This window comes from Astyanax mexicanus, chromosome 23, assembly GCF_023375975.1.
Source record: "Astyanax mexicanus isolate ESR-SI-001 chromosome 23, AstMex3_surface, whole genome shotgun sequence".
Taxonomy (NCBI): domain Eukaryota; kingdom Metazoa; phylum Chordata; class Actinopteri; order Characiformes; family Acestrorhamphidae; genus Astyanax; species Astyanax mexicanus.
This window is the reverse complement of record NC_064430.1, coordinates 28329620-28348313: the sequence shown is the minus strand read 5'-3', so window position 1 is coordinate 28348313 and position 18694 is coordinate 28329620. Positions and strand designations below refer to the sequence as shown.

At 38.6% G+C, this 18694-nt stretch overlaps 1 protein-coding gene across 1 annotated transcript; it reads left to right on the top strand.

The window, feature by feature from the left end:
- Positions 1-213: 213 nt before the first annotated feature.
- hrh3 (histamine receptor H3) lies at positions 214-11233 on the top strand. Its single transcript, XM_007239323.3, has 3 exons — positions 214-720; positions 5940-6106; positions 9977-11233. The coding sequence occupies exons 1-3, from the start codon at positions 402-404 to the stop codon at positions 10868-10870; spliced, it is 1380 nt and encodes a 459-aa protein (XP_007239385.1). The 5' UTR covers positions 214-401; the 3' UTR covers positions 10871-11233.
- Positions 11234-18694: the final 7461 nt, after the last annotated feature.

Genomic DNA, 18694 nt, shown 5'->3' with positions numbered 1-18694 from the left:
GTGTAAATCAAGCACTGTGTTATGTTGATGAGGGGGAACTTGTGATGTGTTTGTGAGGTTTTGTCTCTTTTTCTCATATTTTATTCTTAGGTTTTGTGTCAGTCTTGAGTAAGGGTTAGATGAATTGTGAAATATTTTTAAACGTTTTTGTTTAATAAAGCTTTGTAAAAGTCAAAAGTCTCTCTCTCTCTCTCTCTCTCTCTCTCTCTCTCTCTCTCTCAGTAGGATAAATGTGAGTCTCTCTCTCTCTCTCTCTCTCTCTCTCTCTCTCTCTCAGTAGTATAAATGTGAGTGTGTATCTGTGGTGAGAGTCACTCTGCTGTATGCGCTCTCCGGCGGCGGTTCTCTGGCGCGCTCTGCGTGGTGTGTAACCGGCTGCGTGGCGGCGGTGCGGTGCGGTGATGCAGTCCTCGCTGCTGGCTCTGGGACACGGGTTCGGGATGCCCACCCCGGCCTCCTCCGCCTGGAGGAACTGGTCGGTGCAGGAGCGCGTGAACGGGACGGCGCCCGGGGAGCTGGACGCGCTGGACAGCAGGCGCGCGCAGTACGGGCAGTTCTCTCAGGGGGCCTCGGTGTTCCTGGCGGTGCTGATGACCCTGCTGGTGTTCGCCACCGTGCTCGGAAACGCGCTGGTCATCCTGGCGTTCGTGGTGGAGAAGAGTTTGCGCACCCAGGGCAACTTCTTCTTCCTCAACCTCGCGATAGCGGACTTTCTGGTCGGTGAGTAACACTGCTGATCTACTGCACCACACTGATCTTCTGTAAGATATATATACACTATATATCTCACAATACTGCCACATAAATACTATATATAACATATACAATCATAGATTTTCTACAGCTAATTCATAGACATTTAAAGCTTTAAAGGCATTTAAAGGCAAATTATTATTGCTATTTGTTCGCTGATATTTATATTGCTTGGCTGATTTTTATACATTATTAAATTATTCTAATATAGCATATATATTCTTCATATCTTTTTAAGAATGTAGCACGAGAAACATTTTTCTTTACATTTAAACAATTTTATTTAATCTAACCAGACTTAATTCATCCACTGCAGACAACCGAAAACAATATCTCATAATATGCAATATAATAATTTATAAGTAATATATAAATTCAAATATCAAGTGAAATTTGTTAAATCTAATATATATATATATATATATATATATATATATATATATATATATATATATATATATATATATATATATATATATATATATATAATATATATATATCTAAAAAAATATATATATATAATTTTTTTTAAGAAACATATCTTGACTGATTTTTTTCATTCAGTCTCATATAGCTAATTTATATATATTTTTTCAGATTGCAGTAAGAATATGATGAGCTACACCAAATATTGTCATTGACATTTTACTTATTTTGAGGAATTTTATCCTGTGAAATTACATTAATTGTATTGTCTAAATTAATCTGGTCTTAGTTCATTGGCAGACAGATCTGCTTGTTTATTTGCATTATGCCTTATTGATAAATTATATATTAAATAAACTAAACTAAATTTCATGAATTTAATTAAATATTAAGTATTACTGTTGGTTCATTCACTGTAAAATTACTAATAAAACTGCCTGATTCATAAAATGAGCCAAAACAGCACATTTTAAAGATGCTATTTTTTTTACATTAATATAATGTAAAATGCCAATTTCTTTAAATAAGTCGTTATTCTACAGTATTCTAATAGTAATTTTGATGTATTAATGTGTAAAGGCTGTTTCTCTAAGCCAGTCCTGCAGATCCTCAGACCAAACACACCTGATCCATCCTGTAGCCTACAGTTATACTCATTACTACAATCACAATCCCTATTCACAATTCCCAGAGCACCACACACACACACACACTGGCTTCAGCTGCAGCTGCAGAAATACTAAAATCCCAGCAGAAATAATCAGCATAAAGGATGAGCTGTAATCAGGTTCTCCATGTTTCCCAACCCTGGTCCTGGAGGCACCCTGTCCTGCATATTTAACCCTTTTAGACCCAATTACAATTACAGTGGACATCAAGTAGTTTCCTTTTTAAATTATTATTATTTTTTTTTTGCACAGAACACTAATTGCAACTTGTTTTCCATCAGAAAAGATCATAAACCAGCCAATAAAACAGTAGCTTAGCCCCGCCTACTACAGAAAAAAATCTGCAACTCATTAGGGCATGTCATCACTACAAAACTAATTATGCAAAGTAAAATAAGCTCTTTATTACTACTTTATTACTTTGTGATTTAGAATTTTTTTTATCACTTTTTTATCATGTTTAGGAATAAAAGGGTTTTGGTTAATTGAATTTATTTTAATATAGACTTTATATTAGGATAGTAGTTTTTGTGGATTTTGTGTGGATTACAAACAGAAAACAGCATACTTATATTTTTCTATTAAAGGAACATAAATTAGCTCTGAAAGGGTTAATGATTTATCTGCCTTCAATCTGCCAAAAATGCAAATTTACAGCAACTGAAGACATTTTAACGGGTTACTCTAATTAAACAGGAAAAAGAAACATACTTCCCAGCTAACATATAACATTATAATGTTTAGAAATATTAGAAAAGCTTCCATGAAGGTTAGAATGAAATGTTACAGAAAAAAATGTCCCAGAAATGTTCTGAAAACGTGTGATGTAATAATGATTTTCATCACAACTTTATTGGAAACGTTAAAAGTATAAAACATTTCCAAAACTAAAAATTGAAACATTGACACAAGTGATGTTGCAGCAATGTTACCAGAACAAAGTAAAATCGTACTAAGAGCATCCAGACAATAAAAATGTTAATTGAAACGTTCAAAAAATGTTCTACTAACCAAAAATTGTTAGCTGGGTTGTAACCAATACTTAATTCTGGACAATATTATTGCTCACAAAATAGTCACACTCTTTGGATATAGGTTGCTTGTAACACATTAATTCGGCTAATTAGCTCAATAACAAGCCATTTCAGAGTTATAGGGGGTTTGTTGAAGCAGGGAATCCACTAAAATGTGCAGGGCAGTGTGCCTCCATTAGCTGTGCAGGGAAGTGTTTCCTCAGGACGGAAGGTTATATATAAAAAAGTAGCAACAGTTTCTGTATATTCAGTTATGTGGATATTTCACTGTCAAATACAGTGCATCTTTTACATGCAAGAATAAATATGCAAGAGTCATGCAATCGATGTAAGAGTGGTACTTTTCTGTCGGCAAGGGCAGCAAAAAAAATGTCTATAAATATTTTTTATACTGTAATTATAGTGTAAAGCGAAAAAACGGCATCCGTGCAGCCAGAACATTCTTATTTTTACTGACGTTTTTTAAAAAGTGTATTATATGTCAATTAGATGTTTAGTGTTCCATATAGTGGACTTATATTGTGGTGAATTCAATATCCTGAGCTGCTCTAAAGAAAAGGAATGTGAATATTCACTGCAAACAGTACTTTCTAATCAAGTGAAAACAGTGTGCAGGCCTCAGCAGCCGGAGTCCGAGAGAGCACAATTAAACAGGACATACTCTCTCTGGGTGGGCACAGTAGATGTCCCATTGTGATGCCTGTTAGCACAGGCATCTGTTAGCTGATGTTTCAGAGCTAGGGATGTGGTGCTTTCCTCAGTGTGTTACTGGTGATGCTGCACTAATTGGCAGCAGCTGGAAAAGAGGCGGAGTCTGGCTTCACATGTTTTAGAGGAGGCATGCACTTTACTTCCTTATTCTCCTAGTAATAGGGGGGCTAATTCTAAAGCATTACTATTGGTGTATTCATTATGAAATTATAAAACAATGTGCCAACAATGAACGACTGTCAGATAAATTTAATGTAAAGTGAAAAAATATAAAAAATGTGTGACAATTTTCAACATATACATACAATCTAGTGAGCACATCTGCCCATCTCACCAGCTCCACTGATCATATAGGACACTTCGTATTTCTATAATTACAGGCTGTAATCCTGTGTCTGCTTCTCTGATTATTTTATTATTATCCTCATTTCTCTCTGTTCTTCAATACTCAGAACCCCACAGGAGAGAAAACCACCACAGTGTGCTGTGTGTTGTGCTGGTGGTACAGTGACTAGATCAGATACAGCAGCAGTGCTGCTGGAGTTTTTAAACACTGTGTTTAATCACTTAATCACTGTCCTCCACTCTATAATAAACACTCCTACCTACAACTGAAACACCATGTAGATAAAGTAAAGTCAGAGACAGAATCTCTGAATCTGTTGCTGCACAGTTTACAGTGTTAATCATCCTCTAGTCTAGGGGTCAGCAATGAAGTTTGGCCACGGGCCAGATATTTTCCAAGACATTACGTGGCCGGTCAAAAAAAAAAAAAAAATCTGTTTTGGAAAAAGAAGTGTAATGGGATGGAGATGCTACAGACTAGTTGCTCTCCAGCCCAGAGGGTTGTTGAACCCAGTTGCAGAACAGTTCATCTCAAAGCAGGTAAACCCAAGAAAAAAAAACTGCTCTTCACACGGAATCGAACCGGCGTCATCAGGGTCATGGACCAATACACTATTTCTGCCCCGGCTAGTCAATTGGGACATGGCTGGGGAAAAAACGCCCTTATAAGGAGATAAGGAGCCCCAGAACGGGTGGTGGTCTCTCTCTCCTTTGGGGTCTTGAGTATTGAAGAACAGGTTGAAAAAAGGAGGATAATAATAAAATATACAGAGAAACAGATACAGAACTACAGTCTGTAATTATTATTGGTAACACTTTACTTGGATGGTCCATTTGATGGCCTCTTTGATGCTCAACTGACATTCAACTACCAATCAACTACATGTCTATTAAATGCAAATGAACTAAAAGGTGAAAGTAAATGATTCTCTATTGAATATAACCCTACATTCAACTCTCACCCAAACGCTTATCTTAATATTTTAGGATTGGGTTTAGGGTTAGATTTTAAGCTTAGGTTAAGGTTAGGGTAAGGGTTAGGTGTAGGGTTAGATTTTAGGGTTGATTAAGGGTTAAGGTTAGGGTTAGGTGTAGGGTTAGATTTTATGGCTGATTAAGGGTTAAGGTTAGGGTTAGGTGTAGGGTTCGATTTTATGGCTGATTAAGGGTTAAGGTTAGGTGTAGGGTTAGATTTTATGGCTGATTAAGGGTTAAGGTTAGGGTTAGGTGTAGGGTTAGAGTTTAGGGTTGATTAAGGGTTAAGGTTAGGTGTAGGGTTTGATTTAAGGGTTGATTTAGGGTTAAGGTTAAGGTTAGATTTTAGGGTTGATTAAGGGTTAAGGTTAGGGTTAGATTTTAGGGTTGATTAAGGGTTAAGGTTAGGGTTAGGTGTAGGGTTTGATTTAAGGGTTGATTTAGGGTTAAGGTTAGGGTTAGATTTTAGGGTTGATTAAGGGTTAAGGTTAGGGTTAGATTTTAGGGTTGAGTAAGGGTTAAGGTTAGGGTTAGGTGCACGGTTAGGTTCTATTTTGAATTATTTACATTCAACATAGGGTTGAGTTAAATTTAATGGACATTCAATTCAGTGTTGGTTGAATGTCAGTTGTGCATCAACAAGGCCATAAAATGTAAAGTGTTACCTTATTATTCAACTACGATCTTCTCCAATATGGTGAATTTAGCGGGTCATAATATTTTTGGCTGGACTATGTGTGCAATATTGATCATCATCAGGAGACTGTTGGATATAAAAGAATATTGGAAGATTATTTTATGTCATTTCAACTAGAATTCCATTTTATATATTATTATTTATAATGGCTTAGAAATAATCCTGAATATTACAACAAAGCTTACAGGCTAGTAAACCCAGGATAAGAGTAATGGCCTCCTGCATTGGTTCAGGTATGTACAAGCTGGAAAAAAGCAGATCTGTCCGGTGCATGATGAGGAAGATACTGAGGAACATCTGCTTTAGGTCATGTGTTTGTGTGATCTGCAGGTGGGTTCTGCATCCCGGTCTACATCCCGTACGTGCTGACCGGAGAGTGGAGGCTGGGCAGAGGGCTCTGTAAGCTCTGGCTGGTGGTGGACTACATGCTGTGCACCGCCTCAGTCTTCAACATCGTGCTAATCAGCTTCGACCGCTTCCTGTCCGTCACCAGAGCGGTGAGTGCAGCAGGCAGTAGTACGGATGGACCCAAATTGAATTCCTGGGTTGTAAACACCTATTCATCTCACCTATCCAATGAATGCATTCATCTTCTTGCATTTACTTTTACATTCACATTGATTCTGAGGTGGTTAAAGACTCCAGCAGCACTGCTGTGTCTGATACACTCAGTCCTGACCATTGAAGAAGAAGAAGAAGAGGAGAAGGAAGGGAGAAAGGAGGATAATAATAAAGTATGCAGAGAAACAAGGACTACAGGACTACTGTCTTGTCTGTTCAATGATGTCCTGCCAATAGATTAGGATGAACAAACAAGAATTTATTGGCATCATGTTTAATGCCTGGCATTGGCTTGGCTTCTAGAGGGTTGTAAAGCTCCCCAGCATTGAGCAGCAGAGCAGTGAAAGAACTATGTTCTCTGGAATAATGGAGCTCCATCCAATACTATTAAAAGGGATTTGGGAGTTGGGGAGTTAAGGAGTTGGGTCATGACTTCATTAGTGCTCTTGTTATTGAATACAATCAAATCCTTACAGCAGGTTTCACCTCCAACTCTACAAATCTAGATCTGTGATGCTACTTCGCAATGCTGAATCATGAAACAGTTGGAAAAGAGACGGAGTCTGATTTCACATGTGTCGGAGGAAGCATGTGTTAGTCTTCACCCTCCTGGTGTGTTGGGGCATCACTAGTGAGAGGGGAGTTCTAATGAGTGGGTTGGGTAATTGGCTGTGAAAATGAAAAAAAAAAAAAATTAAATTAAATAGGATGTTGCATAAAGAACACCACCGTCACTTATCCCCAACTCCCCAACTCATCCCAATCAAAAGTATTGGGGAAAGCTCCATCATTCTTCACAGCTCTATCAAGTTTGTGCTCGGTATCAAGCATGGTGGCAATTAGCTCATGTTTGATTATCTGCTGCTATTCTATTGGCAGTACTTCCCTACAAAGACTAGACAGTCTGGGTATGTGATTGCATTTGCAGATTTATTTCAGCAATTAGTGCGATTTGTGCTATTTTAAAAGGTATGAGTTTATTAGACTCAGCAGTGCTGCTGGAGTTTTTAAACAGCTCAGACTCACTGTTAACATAAATGCAATGAGAACAACTTTAAAAAGGTAGCTGAATGCATTCACAATTAGAAAGGGTGTCCACAAAAAGTTGACATTTAATGTAGCTGTAACACTAGTGATGGCAAACACGGAACTCAGATTCAAACAGAATCGATATACAATGCTTTGAAGTTCGTATCAAAACGGAAAAAGCCATGTGACTCCCAAAACAGGTTTTTTTACATCATACAGTTTTGAAACTTGAATTTTTCCATGTGTTTGGGTCAACAAATAGTTGCAAGCAGCTGATCTGAGATCAGAATATTTTAGTGTGTTTTGTTAAAAAATTAGATTCCTAAGAATTATTAGTTTGTTAAATATAGCAGATCAAGCAGATCACATTGTGTGTAGTCATTGTACATCGCTTTCTATCTCTAGAGAGAAAATAACCACTTACAAATCTCTTCAGGATTTGTCGGGCCACTAGAGGGAAGTTGAAAAATCAGATCTCTGACCCCAGAACAGTATTTGTTGTGAACATGACACACGACAAAACATTGTAACTGTTTTTGTTACAATTATTTATTTCATATTTATTGCTTATATTACTGATTATTATTTATTGCTCATAATTTGTCAAACTCTCAGCATCTGTTAAAAAAAAGCTAAAACTATAAAACAACAATATATTAGCTTAAAAACAAAGACTAACAACAACAGAGGACAAAACTAAAAAAAATAAATAAAACAACCCATAAAAAACCAGTGGCACAGCACGAACAAACAAAGCATGACTGTGTGGTCAAAAGCACAGCAGAGAACAAAGGAAAACATGGGGTATACACAGAGACGGACAAGAAACACCTGGGGAAGATAACGACAGGGGCTGGGTTACAAATAAAGAGACAAGAGAGAAACAAAACAGAGCCGTGAGCTACAGACAACATGAGCTAAGAAAACAAGACGACTAGGAAAGATGAGTAGAAACAAGACAAGAACAGAAAGAACAAAGAAAAGAAGAAACTCAACAAACATGGTCTAAGCACTGGTTGGAAAGCACTGTTTTAGAGAGCCTCTATCTGTGGAATAATGGGGTTTCCAGCTCTATTACTGCTGGCAATGCTTTCACCCTTCAGAGTGTGGATAACGCCTCAGCTGAACAGATGTTGTGTTCTGCAGGTGTGCTGTTGTTGTTCTGCTGCAGAAACGTGGAGAATTTCCACACCGCCGACAAGCAGAGCATGACTGTTCCTACATCAGTGAAATAAAGCCCAGCAACAGTAAAGCAGCTGTCAGTTACATTCAGAAAGAAATCAATAGTAGTTCCATTTTCCCATTCAACCCCCAAACACAGCCGAGTATTCAGTCAGGAGGATTTGATCCAGATGGATTATTATTTTAGCCGTGTTTACAGCACAAACTATTGAACAGTTCAGAGGAAAATGATATGAATGGATGCTGCTTGTTACAGTGTACCCTATTGACTGAGTTAATCATAAGAATCTGACAGGCCAGAGATAAGATCATGTTCAAATCAGATCTGTTTAGATGAGCATCCAGAAAATAAGATTATAAATATAAAACAATGGGAGACACTACAGGGGTTGGACAGTGAAACTGAAACATCCAGGTATCCAGGGTAATGTCAGCATACCGCCAAGAAGGACGAACCACATCCAAAAGGATTAACTGTGGACGCTGTAAGAGGAAGCTGTCTGAAAGGGATGTTCGGGTGCTAACCCGGATTGTATCCAAAAAACATAAAACCACAGCTGATCAAATCACGCAGAATTCAATCATAAGAATCTGACAGGCTAGAGATAAGATGATGTTCAAATCAGATCTGTTTAGATAACCATCCAGTAGTGCTGTGTGTTTTTTTTTCTACAAATAATGCTGTTAATTATAGTTTAAATGCATTTTTTCAAAAATAATAATAATAATAATAATTCTCTCTCTTTACTTAAGATAAGTTAAGTAAACAAAACTGCAATAAAAAAAAAAATAAAAAAAACATTTCAAATGTGTCAGACAAGTCAAACCAGAACTGGATGTTAATCTATACAGAATTGTGCTTCCTCTGAGAGCCGACAGCTTGATGGCAAAGCTGCATGAGCGGGGGTTTGAACCTGCGACCTCCTGCTCATAGTCAAGTCAAGTCAAGTAGTTTTTATTGTCAATACTGCACATGTACAGGACATACAGAGAATTTAAATTATGTTACTCTCCTTTCCAAAGATTACAGCAAGTACAGAAAATAAGATTATAAATATAAAACAATGGGAGACACTACAGGGGTTGGCCAAAGAAACTGAAACATCCGGATTTCCAGGGTAACGTCAGCATACGACCAAGAAGGACGAACCACATTCAACAGGATTAACTGTGGACGCTGTAAGAGGAAGCTGTCTGTAAGGGATGTTTTTCGGGTGCTAACCCGGATTATATCCAAAAAACATAAAACCACGGCTGATCAAATCACGGCAGAATGATTCAGTGTGCACCTCAACTCTCCTGTTTCCACCAGAACTGTCTGTCAGGACAATAAATTATTGCGGTCTAAAACCAGGTGTTTCAGTTTTATTGTCCAACCCCTGTATATCTACAATACAACAAGCATGGCAGCTCTTTAGACCACTGCTGGACCACTAGGTGCCCCAACAATGCACAATTTTTATCAGGCCTTGCTCTAACTGAAAGTTGCTGATCTGCATCAAAATGATGGAACTTTGCAAAAAGAACAAATAATAGTGAAATATTTAATTAATAATAATTAACTAATAATTATTATGTCTACCTCTCTGTTCCAGGTAAATTACCGCAATCAGAAGGGTGTGACCCGCGAGTCCATCATGAAGATGCTCTGCGTCTGGCTGGCGGCCTTCCTGCTCTACGGTCCGGCCATCATCAGCTGGGAGCACATCGCTGGGAGGAGCGTGGTGCCCAACGGGGAGTGCTACGCTGAGTTCTACTTCAACTGGTACTTCCTGATCACGGCCTCCACCGTCGAGTTCTTCACGCCCTTCATCAGCGTCACCTACTTCAACCTGAGCATCTACATTAACATCCGCAACCGCTGCGCTCTCAGAGAGGACCAGACGGCCTGCCTGCACCCCAGGAGCTGCGAGGCCAGGCCGTTCGCCGGCGCAGATCTGCAGCGGGTGTTCTTCGTCCGTCCGGCGGAGCCCGCTAGCGTAGTGGACGTGCCCTCCAGGTCCCGCTGCTGCCGCCTCTACAGCGCCAGAGTGTCGGCTTTCGAGTGCGATAACCCGAGCAGGAAGCGACGGGTCAGCACCATCCCGGACCTTCCGCCTCTTCAGGTTGGAGATATCGTTCAGTCGAGTGAGAAGCGCTGTAACTGCATGGACCCCTGGAGAAGGCGCATGGACACTTCGAACAGCCTGGCCAGTCGCTTCCGTCTTTCCAGGGACAAAAAGGTGGCCAAGTCTCTGGCCGTCATAGTGTGTGTTTTTGGCCTGTGCTGGGCTCCATACACGCTCCTCATGATCATCCGCGCCGCCTGCCAGGGCCAGTGTGTCCAGCACTACCTTTACGAGATATCCTTCTGGCTCCTGTGGATTAACTCGTCCATCAACCCCGTCCTCTACCCTCTGTGCCACACCAGCTTCAGACGAGCCTTCAGCAAACTGTTGTGCCCAAACAAAATTAAAATTCAGCCTCAGTACATGGACCAGAAGTACTAGAAAAGTACTAAAAAAAAGTACTTTTTAAAGACAGAACTGACTGAACTGTGTACGTATGTTTCTATGTGTGTGTGTGTCTATCAGGATGTGTAGTAATCTCCTATCAGTGTTTGTGCAAAAGCTTTAGTACTGAATGAAGTTATTTATCTGTTTAATTTGATGTTATTTATTTTTGTACTACAGTACTACTGTACAAGGGTTGTTATTGCTCTTACACTGTGCCGGCTCCTTCTTCCTTTACGTTCCCAGTGTGATCATGTCTTACTGTCTTACTGTTTAATGAAAAAAAAAATATGTCTTTTTGAATGATTCAGAATGATTACCGTTTTTTTTTTATTTAATAAAATGTTAAAAATAATGAGACTCAAATCTTGCGGATTATATATCTATTTTATTTATCGATATATACACACATATCAGCTTCAACACTTAAACTGTGGGTGCCATGATAACACATTTTTATGTCTTATACAGATACGATAATGCAACTTTGAATGTTTGCAGATAGCAAAAAAAAAAAAAAAAAAAAAAAAAAACACTTTTTCAGGGCGTTTAAAGTAGCATTTTTTTCTAGCCTGGGTGGAGGGTTTGCTCCGAGAGTTCAGTCCATTGTTTGTTTGAATGTGAAAACTATTTGGTATTTGGGAGTGGACCAGAGTACTGATTACTGGTCCTCCTGAAATCTATGGTTCACTAGAATGCAGTCCACTACATTGCATTTCTGCTGCAGGCGTGGAAGCTATCCTCTCCCTGTGCTGTGTGTAGGGTTGTGTGATTGGTTTATTTTGTAATGTGACGCTTCTGCTTGTCGTACTACTTCCCTTTCCATCACTCTTTCCATCCTAATAAAGCCACACTGTGATGGGTCTGGAGCAGGGGTACTATAACTCCGCCTCTTCAGTTTGGCGATATCGTGCAGTCGAATAAAAAAAGTGCTGTAGCTCGGAGGAAAGCACAGCGACTCGGTTCTAATAAATCAGCTCACAGATGGCCTGTGCTGATCCACATCACCCTTTGGAGTGATGAGGGGAAAGAGCAGCATCTACTGTACCCTCCCAGAGAGAGCAAGGTCAGTTGCTCCGGCAGCTGATGGCAAGATGCATGACCAGGATTTAAACCAGCAATTGTTCTTTTAAAAGGTTTTTAAGTTATATTTCCATCACATTCTTTAATGTTCTAAACACAGTAATGTTAGGAACCTTTATTTTTAAGTGTGATATGTTATTTTCTGTAGAGTTACAGCTGTATGGATATGATTCTGAACTCATCCTGCCCTCCAGCCACCCTCCCAGGGAAAGTGTACTGCACTGAGAGCAGAGTGCTGGTGAAAAGAGCCACCCTGCTGGAGTCGCTGGAGTTCCACAGCTTTTACTAAAGAGCACAACAGCAGCGCACAGCAGGGACTTCAGAAAGGGCAACTCTGTAAAGCAGGACAAAAATCCATACCAGTAAAATCTGGATCTGAAACAGGTTAAATACAAATCCAAATCAGAAAATACTGAAAAACTATATGGAAAAACACACTACATCAAAAACCATCATCCAACAAGAGATTACTGAACTCTACACCTTTATCACCAACAATCTCTACTATAATACACAGTTACTATATTCACTAATACCACTTACAACTTTACTACTGTACACAACACAAGCCTTATAACCGTTCACCATGTCCAGAAGAAGCTCCGCCCACTTCTCTACTACAATACAGAGTTACTATATTCACTAATACCACTTACAACTTTACTACTGTACACAACACAAGCCTTATAACCGTTCACCATGTCCAGAAGAAGCTCCGCCCACTTCTCTACTACAATACAGTGTTACTATATTCACTAATACCACTTACAACTTTACTACTGTACACAACACAAGCCTTAAAACACATTGACCATGCCCAGAAGACGCTCCGCCCACTTCTCTACTACAATACAGAGTTACTATATTCACTAATACCACTTACAACTTTACTACTGTACACAACACAAGCCTTATAACCGTTCACCATGTCCAGAAGAAGCTCCGCCCACTTCTCTACTACAATACAGTGTTACTATATTCACTAATACCACTTACAACTTTACTACTGTACACAACACAAGCCTTAAAACACATTGACCATGTCCAGAAGAAGCTCCGCCCACTTCTCTACTACAATACAGTGTTACTATATTCACTAATACCACTTACAACTTTACTACTGTACACAACACAAGCCTTATAACACATTGACCATGCCCAGAAGACGCTCCGCCCACTTCTCTACTACAATACAGAGTTACTATATCCACTAATTAATACCACTTACAACTTTACTACTGTACACAACACAAGCCTAATATTCACCATGTCCAATAGCTCCGCCCACTTCTCTACTACAATACAGAGTTACTATATTCACTAATACCACTTACAACTTTACTACTGTACACAACACAAGCCTTATAACACGTTCACCATGTTCAGAAGCTCTGCCCACTTCTCTACTGGACTCTGGGACAATGACCCAACACACAGTGGATTGGGAAAAGTTTATATTGTGATTTTACCTGTGTATCAAATATTGGAGTCAAAGTAATGGAATTAGCTAGATATAATCGATAATCTGGTACATAATATTATTTAAAATTAGAACAGTGATATTTTCTTTCAACAAAATTTTGAAAAATACATATTGACATTTCAAAAGTGACTGCACATTGTGCAATTTGACTATTGCACGTGTGTACACTGCAACATCGATACTGAAACAAAATGTTATAGAGCCCTACTTCAAAAGAAGCATCTTTTTCAGGGAGGTCCATACATTTTTCAACAAGACAATGCAAAACCACATGCGACACACTAGATACACTGCTTGGCCAAAAAAAGTCTCCACCTGGATTTAAGTAAGTAAATGATGTGGGGTTGGTTGATGCTGCAGTTGGTCTGCAGGTTTAGGTTCAGCAACAGTATGTGCTGAAAGAATGAGGTCAGCTGACTACCTGAATATACTGAATATAGACCAGGTTATTCCATCAATGGATTTTTTTCTTCCCTGATGAACACGGTCATATTCCAAGATAAGACAATGTCAGGATTCCTGGGACTAGAGTTGTGAAAGAGTTCAGGGTTCAGGGAGCATGAGATCATCATTTTCACACATGGATTGAGAGAGAGTTCACCACAGGGTCCAGATCTTAACCTCATTGAGAATCTTTGGGTTGTGCTGGATGGAGAAGAGCTGCTTTGTGCAGTGGTCAGACTCTACCATCATCAATGCTGCTGCAAGATCTTGGTGAAAAATTAATCCAGCAACACTGGATTAAAATAAATCTTGGGACACTGCAGAAGCTTATTGGCCAGGCATTGTATTATAAATGCATAGTTGCAGAAGTTAAAGAACATTCTGTTGTTAATGCAGAATGTGTTAAAAAAAATTCTTTACCATCCCAATTGTTCGTAATGTGTTTCTAGAATGAAAAGTAACAGAAATTGTTAGAAATACTGTCCTAACTTTATTCTGATTAGTGGTTCTATATTAGGTGAACAAAGGTGAGATTTAGTTCCAATTATTTCTCCTTATACAAATGCTTCAGCCAATACAATAAACTTCTGTTTAATACGACGACTCTACAAATTTCCTATTTGGAATTTCTCATCAGATCCAAGATTATGTGTAGAGGACAGGATTAGTCAGTGTGGATTGTTGGATTCTAACAGCTTTCTTCTAAAACAATCAACGACTGTCTGTTGAAAAACTGTAAATTCGCTGCTATTGCTTAAACTTTTGTACTTGTTACATCACCTCACCTGCCACGGCTCACTGCTTCCAGTTAGAAAATGATGAATAGCAGTTCTGTCAGAGCTTTCGGACACTAATGGCCTAAAGTTTCTGATTCAACTGGGTCAAGAAGGTGCAAAACAGGATGGGTAGAACTTGGAGGATATTTAATTTACTCTCTGCTGCTTCAGAAACGCATCGTTGGCTTTTTTTTGGTTTTACTGCTGGTTCATTATCAGAACGCTGAGCCTTTTGGCCTTTAAAACTTTCAAACAATGACTTAAGATTGTTCTTTTGACTATTCATCACATTTCAAAACTCTAATAAAACATAATTCAATACAAATGTCTTCTTTAATCACTTAAAATAATGATTTAATTCAACCAGGCAGCACTGTGCAGACATGGCAAAAAAAAAAAAAAAAAAAAAAAACTGGCAGCACCAGACATCAAAGAAAACTGTATAAAATGTATTAAAGGTTCTATGTATTAAAGTGATGTTTAATATTCCTCTATATTTGTAATAAAGGGTATTTTAACCCTGAAACATAAAGAATATAGAATTAAAATAAGGATGTATAATGACAAATAAAACAAGATAACTGATGAATACCTTAAATTCTGAATGACTGAATTAATATATTGCTAAGATATATCATAAAAAATCAGCCATACATGAACTTACCTAGACAATGAAAAAATATTAAAGGGGTAGTGATACAAAAAGAGCTTTTATTTAAAATGTAAGACAGGAAAAAATAAAATAAGGATGTATGAAGATCAAAAACAAGTTAACTAAGGAACACCTATAATACTGAATAATTGAATTAATTTATTGCAAATATATAGAAAATTATGTTGTGTATCAAAGGGTTAAACAAACCAGAGTATGTTTTAGATTTTAGGTTCTTAAAAGTAGCACTTCTCACTTAGATTAGACAGTTTTGCACATCTTGGCTTGATTTTCTCAGTCAGTTTTATGAGGTAGAGTCACCTGGAATTCAGGCTTTCAGTTAACAGCTGTGCTGAACTCATCAAGAGTTAATTACTTGAATTTCTTGAGCGACTGGGAACGACAGCAACTTGCTCTGTCAGTGTAAAATAACAGAGTGAGTCCATCACTACAGACCTCCAAACCTCATGTAGCTTTAGATTAGCTGAAGGACAGAAGAGAGTTAGTGTATAGTGTAGTAGTGCATCTCAAAAAAACTGAATATCTTTTCAAAGTTACTTTATTTCAATAATTCAGAGCAAAATGTGTGTTCCTTCCAAACGACTCAATTTTGGTTTCATCGGTCCACAATATATATAGCCAAAACTGCTGTGATTTCTGTAAGTCTTCAGCTGACACTTTAGGATTCTTCCTCACCTCATTGATCATTCTGCGCTGTGCTCTTACAGTCATCTTTACAGGACTTTACCACACCTAGGGAGAGCAGCTCCACCAACAGTGCTGAACTTTCTCCATTTGTAGACCGTCTGTCTTACCGTGGACACGTGAACATCAAGGCTTTTAGAGATGCATTTGTAACCCTTTCAGCTTCATGCAGGTCAACAATTCCTGAATGTAGGTCTTCTAAGAGCTTTAAGCAATTCACATCAAGCAATGCTCAAAACTGGTGTGTGTGTGTTTTTAAGGGCAGGACAGCTTTAACCAACACATCCTATCACATCGTATCACATCCTGGCTCCAATTAGCTCTTAGAAAAGTCATTAGCCTAGGGGTTCAAACACTTTTTACTCCCTCACTGTGAATGTTAACACAACATGTGTTCAATAAAACCATACAAACATACGATTTTTTGTCTATTGTTGTGACTTAGATAAAGATCAGAACACATTTAATTACCTTTTTTTTGTTGCAGAAATCCAAGTAAACCTAAAGAGTTTACACACTTTTTCTTGCAACTGTAATTTTTTTTTTATTGCTTTACCCAAACAGGTCAAACAGGTATTTAGAATATATGTAGAACAGGGGTGTCCAAACTTTTTTTTGTTGGGGGCCAGAAGGAGAAATATATTTGAAGTCACGGGCCACAGACTCTGTAATAAAACAAATAATGAAATATACCACTTTAAATAATACTTTTTCCTGATTATTTCATTTACACACCATTTTACTTGACTTACTATCTTTATCTTTGACAGTGTTGTGTAAACTAAGATTTTTCAAATTGATGTTTAATTTCATGATGTCTCTGCGCTAAAACTGAACACTCTCGCCGCTTTTAGACTCTTTGGCCCGTTTCTGACACCATTATAAAAACCTGCTTAACAGCGGGCCAAATTTCATTCTATTTCTAAAATACCTCGTGGGCCGCTCCAAAAAAGGAAACGGGCCGTAGTTTGGACACCCCTGATGTAGAAGATCAGAGTCAAGGCCTAAAGAAAATGAGTTTTTACAGAGAGAAATGTCTGAAAACCCAACAGACGAGACTCTATCCAGTGTTGGATTAACTCGGGCAATAGTCAGACTCTCAGTTATGTTTATTAATATCAGAAATTGAACTGCAGCTTAAAGCAGAAGCATGTTGCCAGGTCTCCTCAGAGAGAACCACGCATTCGTTCACTCTAACCCCCCAATGTAAGCGATGTAGAGACACCACCGAACAGCAAACTCTCGTGCAGTTTCCTGGCAACGGACAGCCACAGCACGAACACCCGCAGATCCATGACTCACGCTTTCTCCATGGTCACTTGGTCCCATATCCTTTAGATTGATTGTATAGCACACACTGTCAGTTACTTAAATCTACAACACAAGTCAAGTGGATTACTCAGCCCGGTGTGGTCAAATAAGCCGACAGGATCCGAGCTCATCTCAAGAGCCATCAGAACATGAGTCAGAGCCACCCGACGCTGAGCTGCCGGGTTTCTGAGGTCGATTCTTCTCTAGAGTCGCAACAAGATGTTCTACATCAACAGGGCGAAGAATGCGTACAATACGGCGACTGGTGAAAAGCCTTTAGAGCACAACGTCTTTCAGAAGAGTCTTTTTAAAAGTCACCTGGCTGCTGGCTGGTTGCAGTATGATGTATGAGGATCTGTAGCCCCACCCATAGGCGTAGGAACCGGGAGGGATTTGTCCCCCCCCCCCAAAAATAATACCGCAGATCAGGGGCATCGCCAGGAGCGAATCGTTTCTCTCAGCTCAGCTGTATTGTTAATGAGTAGACAGAATGCTGTGTACATGGAAAATCTCTTAGCGCCAATCACGGAGCCGGTTCAGGGAGAAAGTCCCGCCTCTTAATAGAAACAGCCAATCAGCTCGCTGGTTTTGCAGAGCGCGGAGGAGAGTGGGAAGGATTTGTAAAGTTGTTTTTTTATTCAGCAGCGGGATGCAGTGAGCTGACGTTAAAACTGATCTGGATATACAGCGATTTTTCTAAAAGAAAGGTAACGGAGCTTACCATGTAAACTGTGTTGAGATTATTTCTGATAGCTGGTTAAAAATAAACGACTCAAAACCCACAGATCAAACCCTCTGTGAGCTTGTGATAGTCATTGTGACTTGTAGACTAGGATTACTGTAAATTATAATGAAGGAAAATTATTTTAGCTAGCTCAACTAGGATCCAGCTCATCAGCTAATAAACTCTCATTTATTGAGTTTACCTGTTAAAATCCCTTAGCCCCTTAGATTTACTAATGGAATATATCTGGTCCTTTAGTAAAAGCTCATGAAACTAACAGACTAGGAGGGTTTGGGTCATCTAAAGTTTATATTAACTTCTGCCAAAAATCTCTATGAAACATAAGGTTACATTCTTTCACGTAAAAGACCACCATCATAAGTACTTTTAGTTGAAAAAAGGTGGCGTAAATGTAAATATGTAACAGAATTGACATGCCAATACATAATAATAATAATAGTAATAATAATAATAATAATAATAATAATAATAATATCTGTTGTATTCTTTTAAACATTAGGTGATACCTCATCAGTTTTTTTCATATATGTATATAGTTCAGACATTGCATGCGTATTTCCTTCTAACAACAGTAAATGTAAAGTGGAGTAACATGTTCAGGTTGTAAAGTGACCTTTACTTG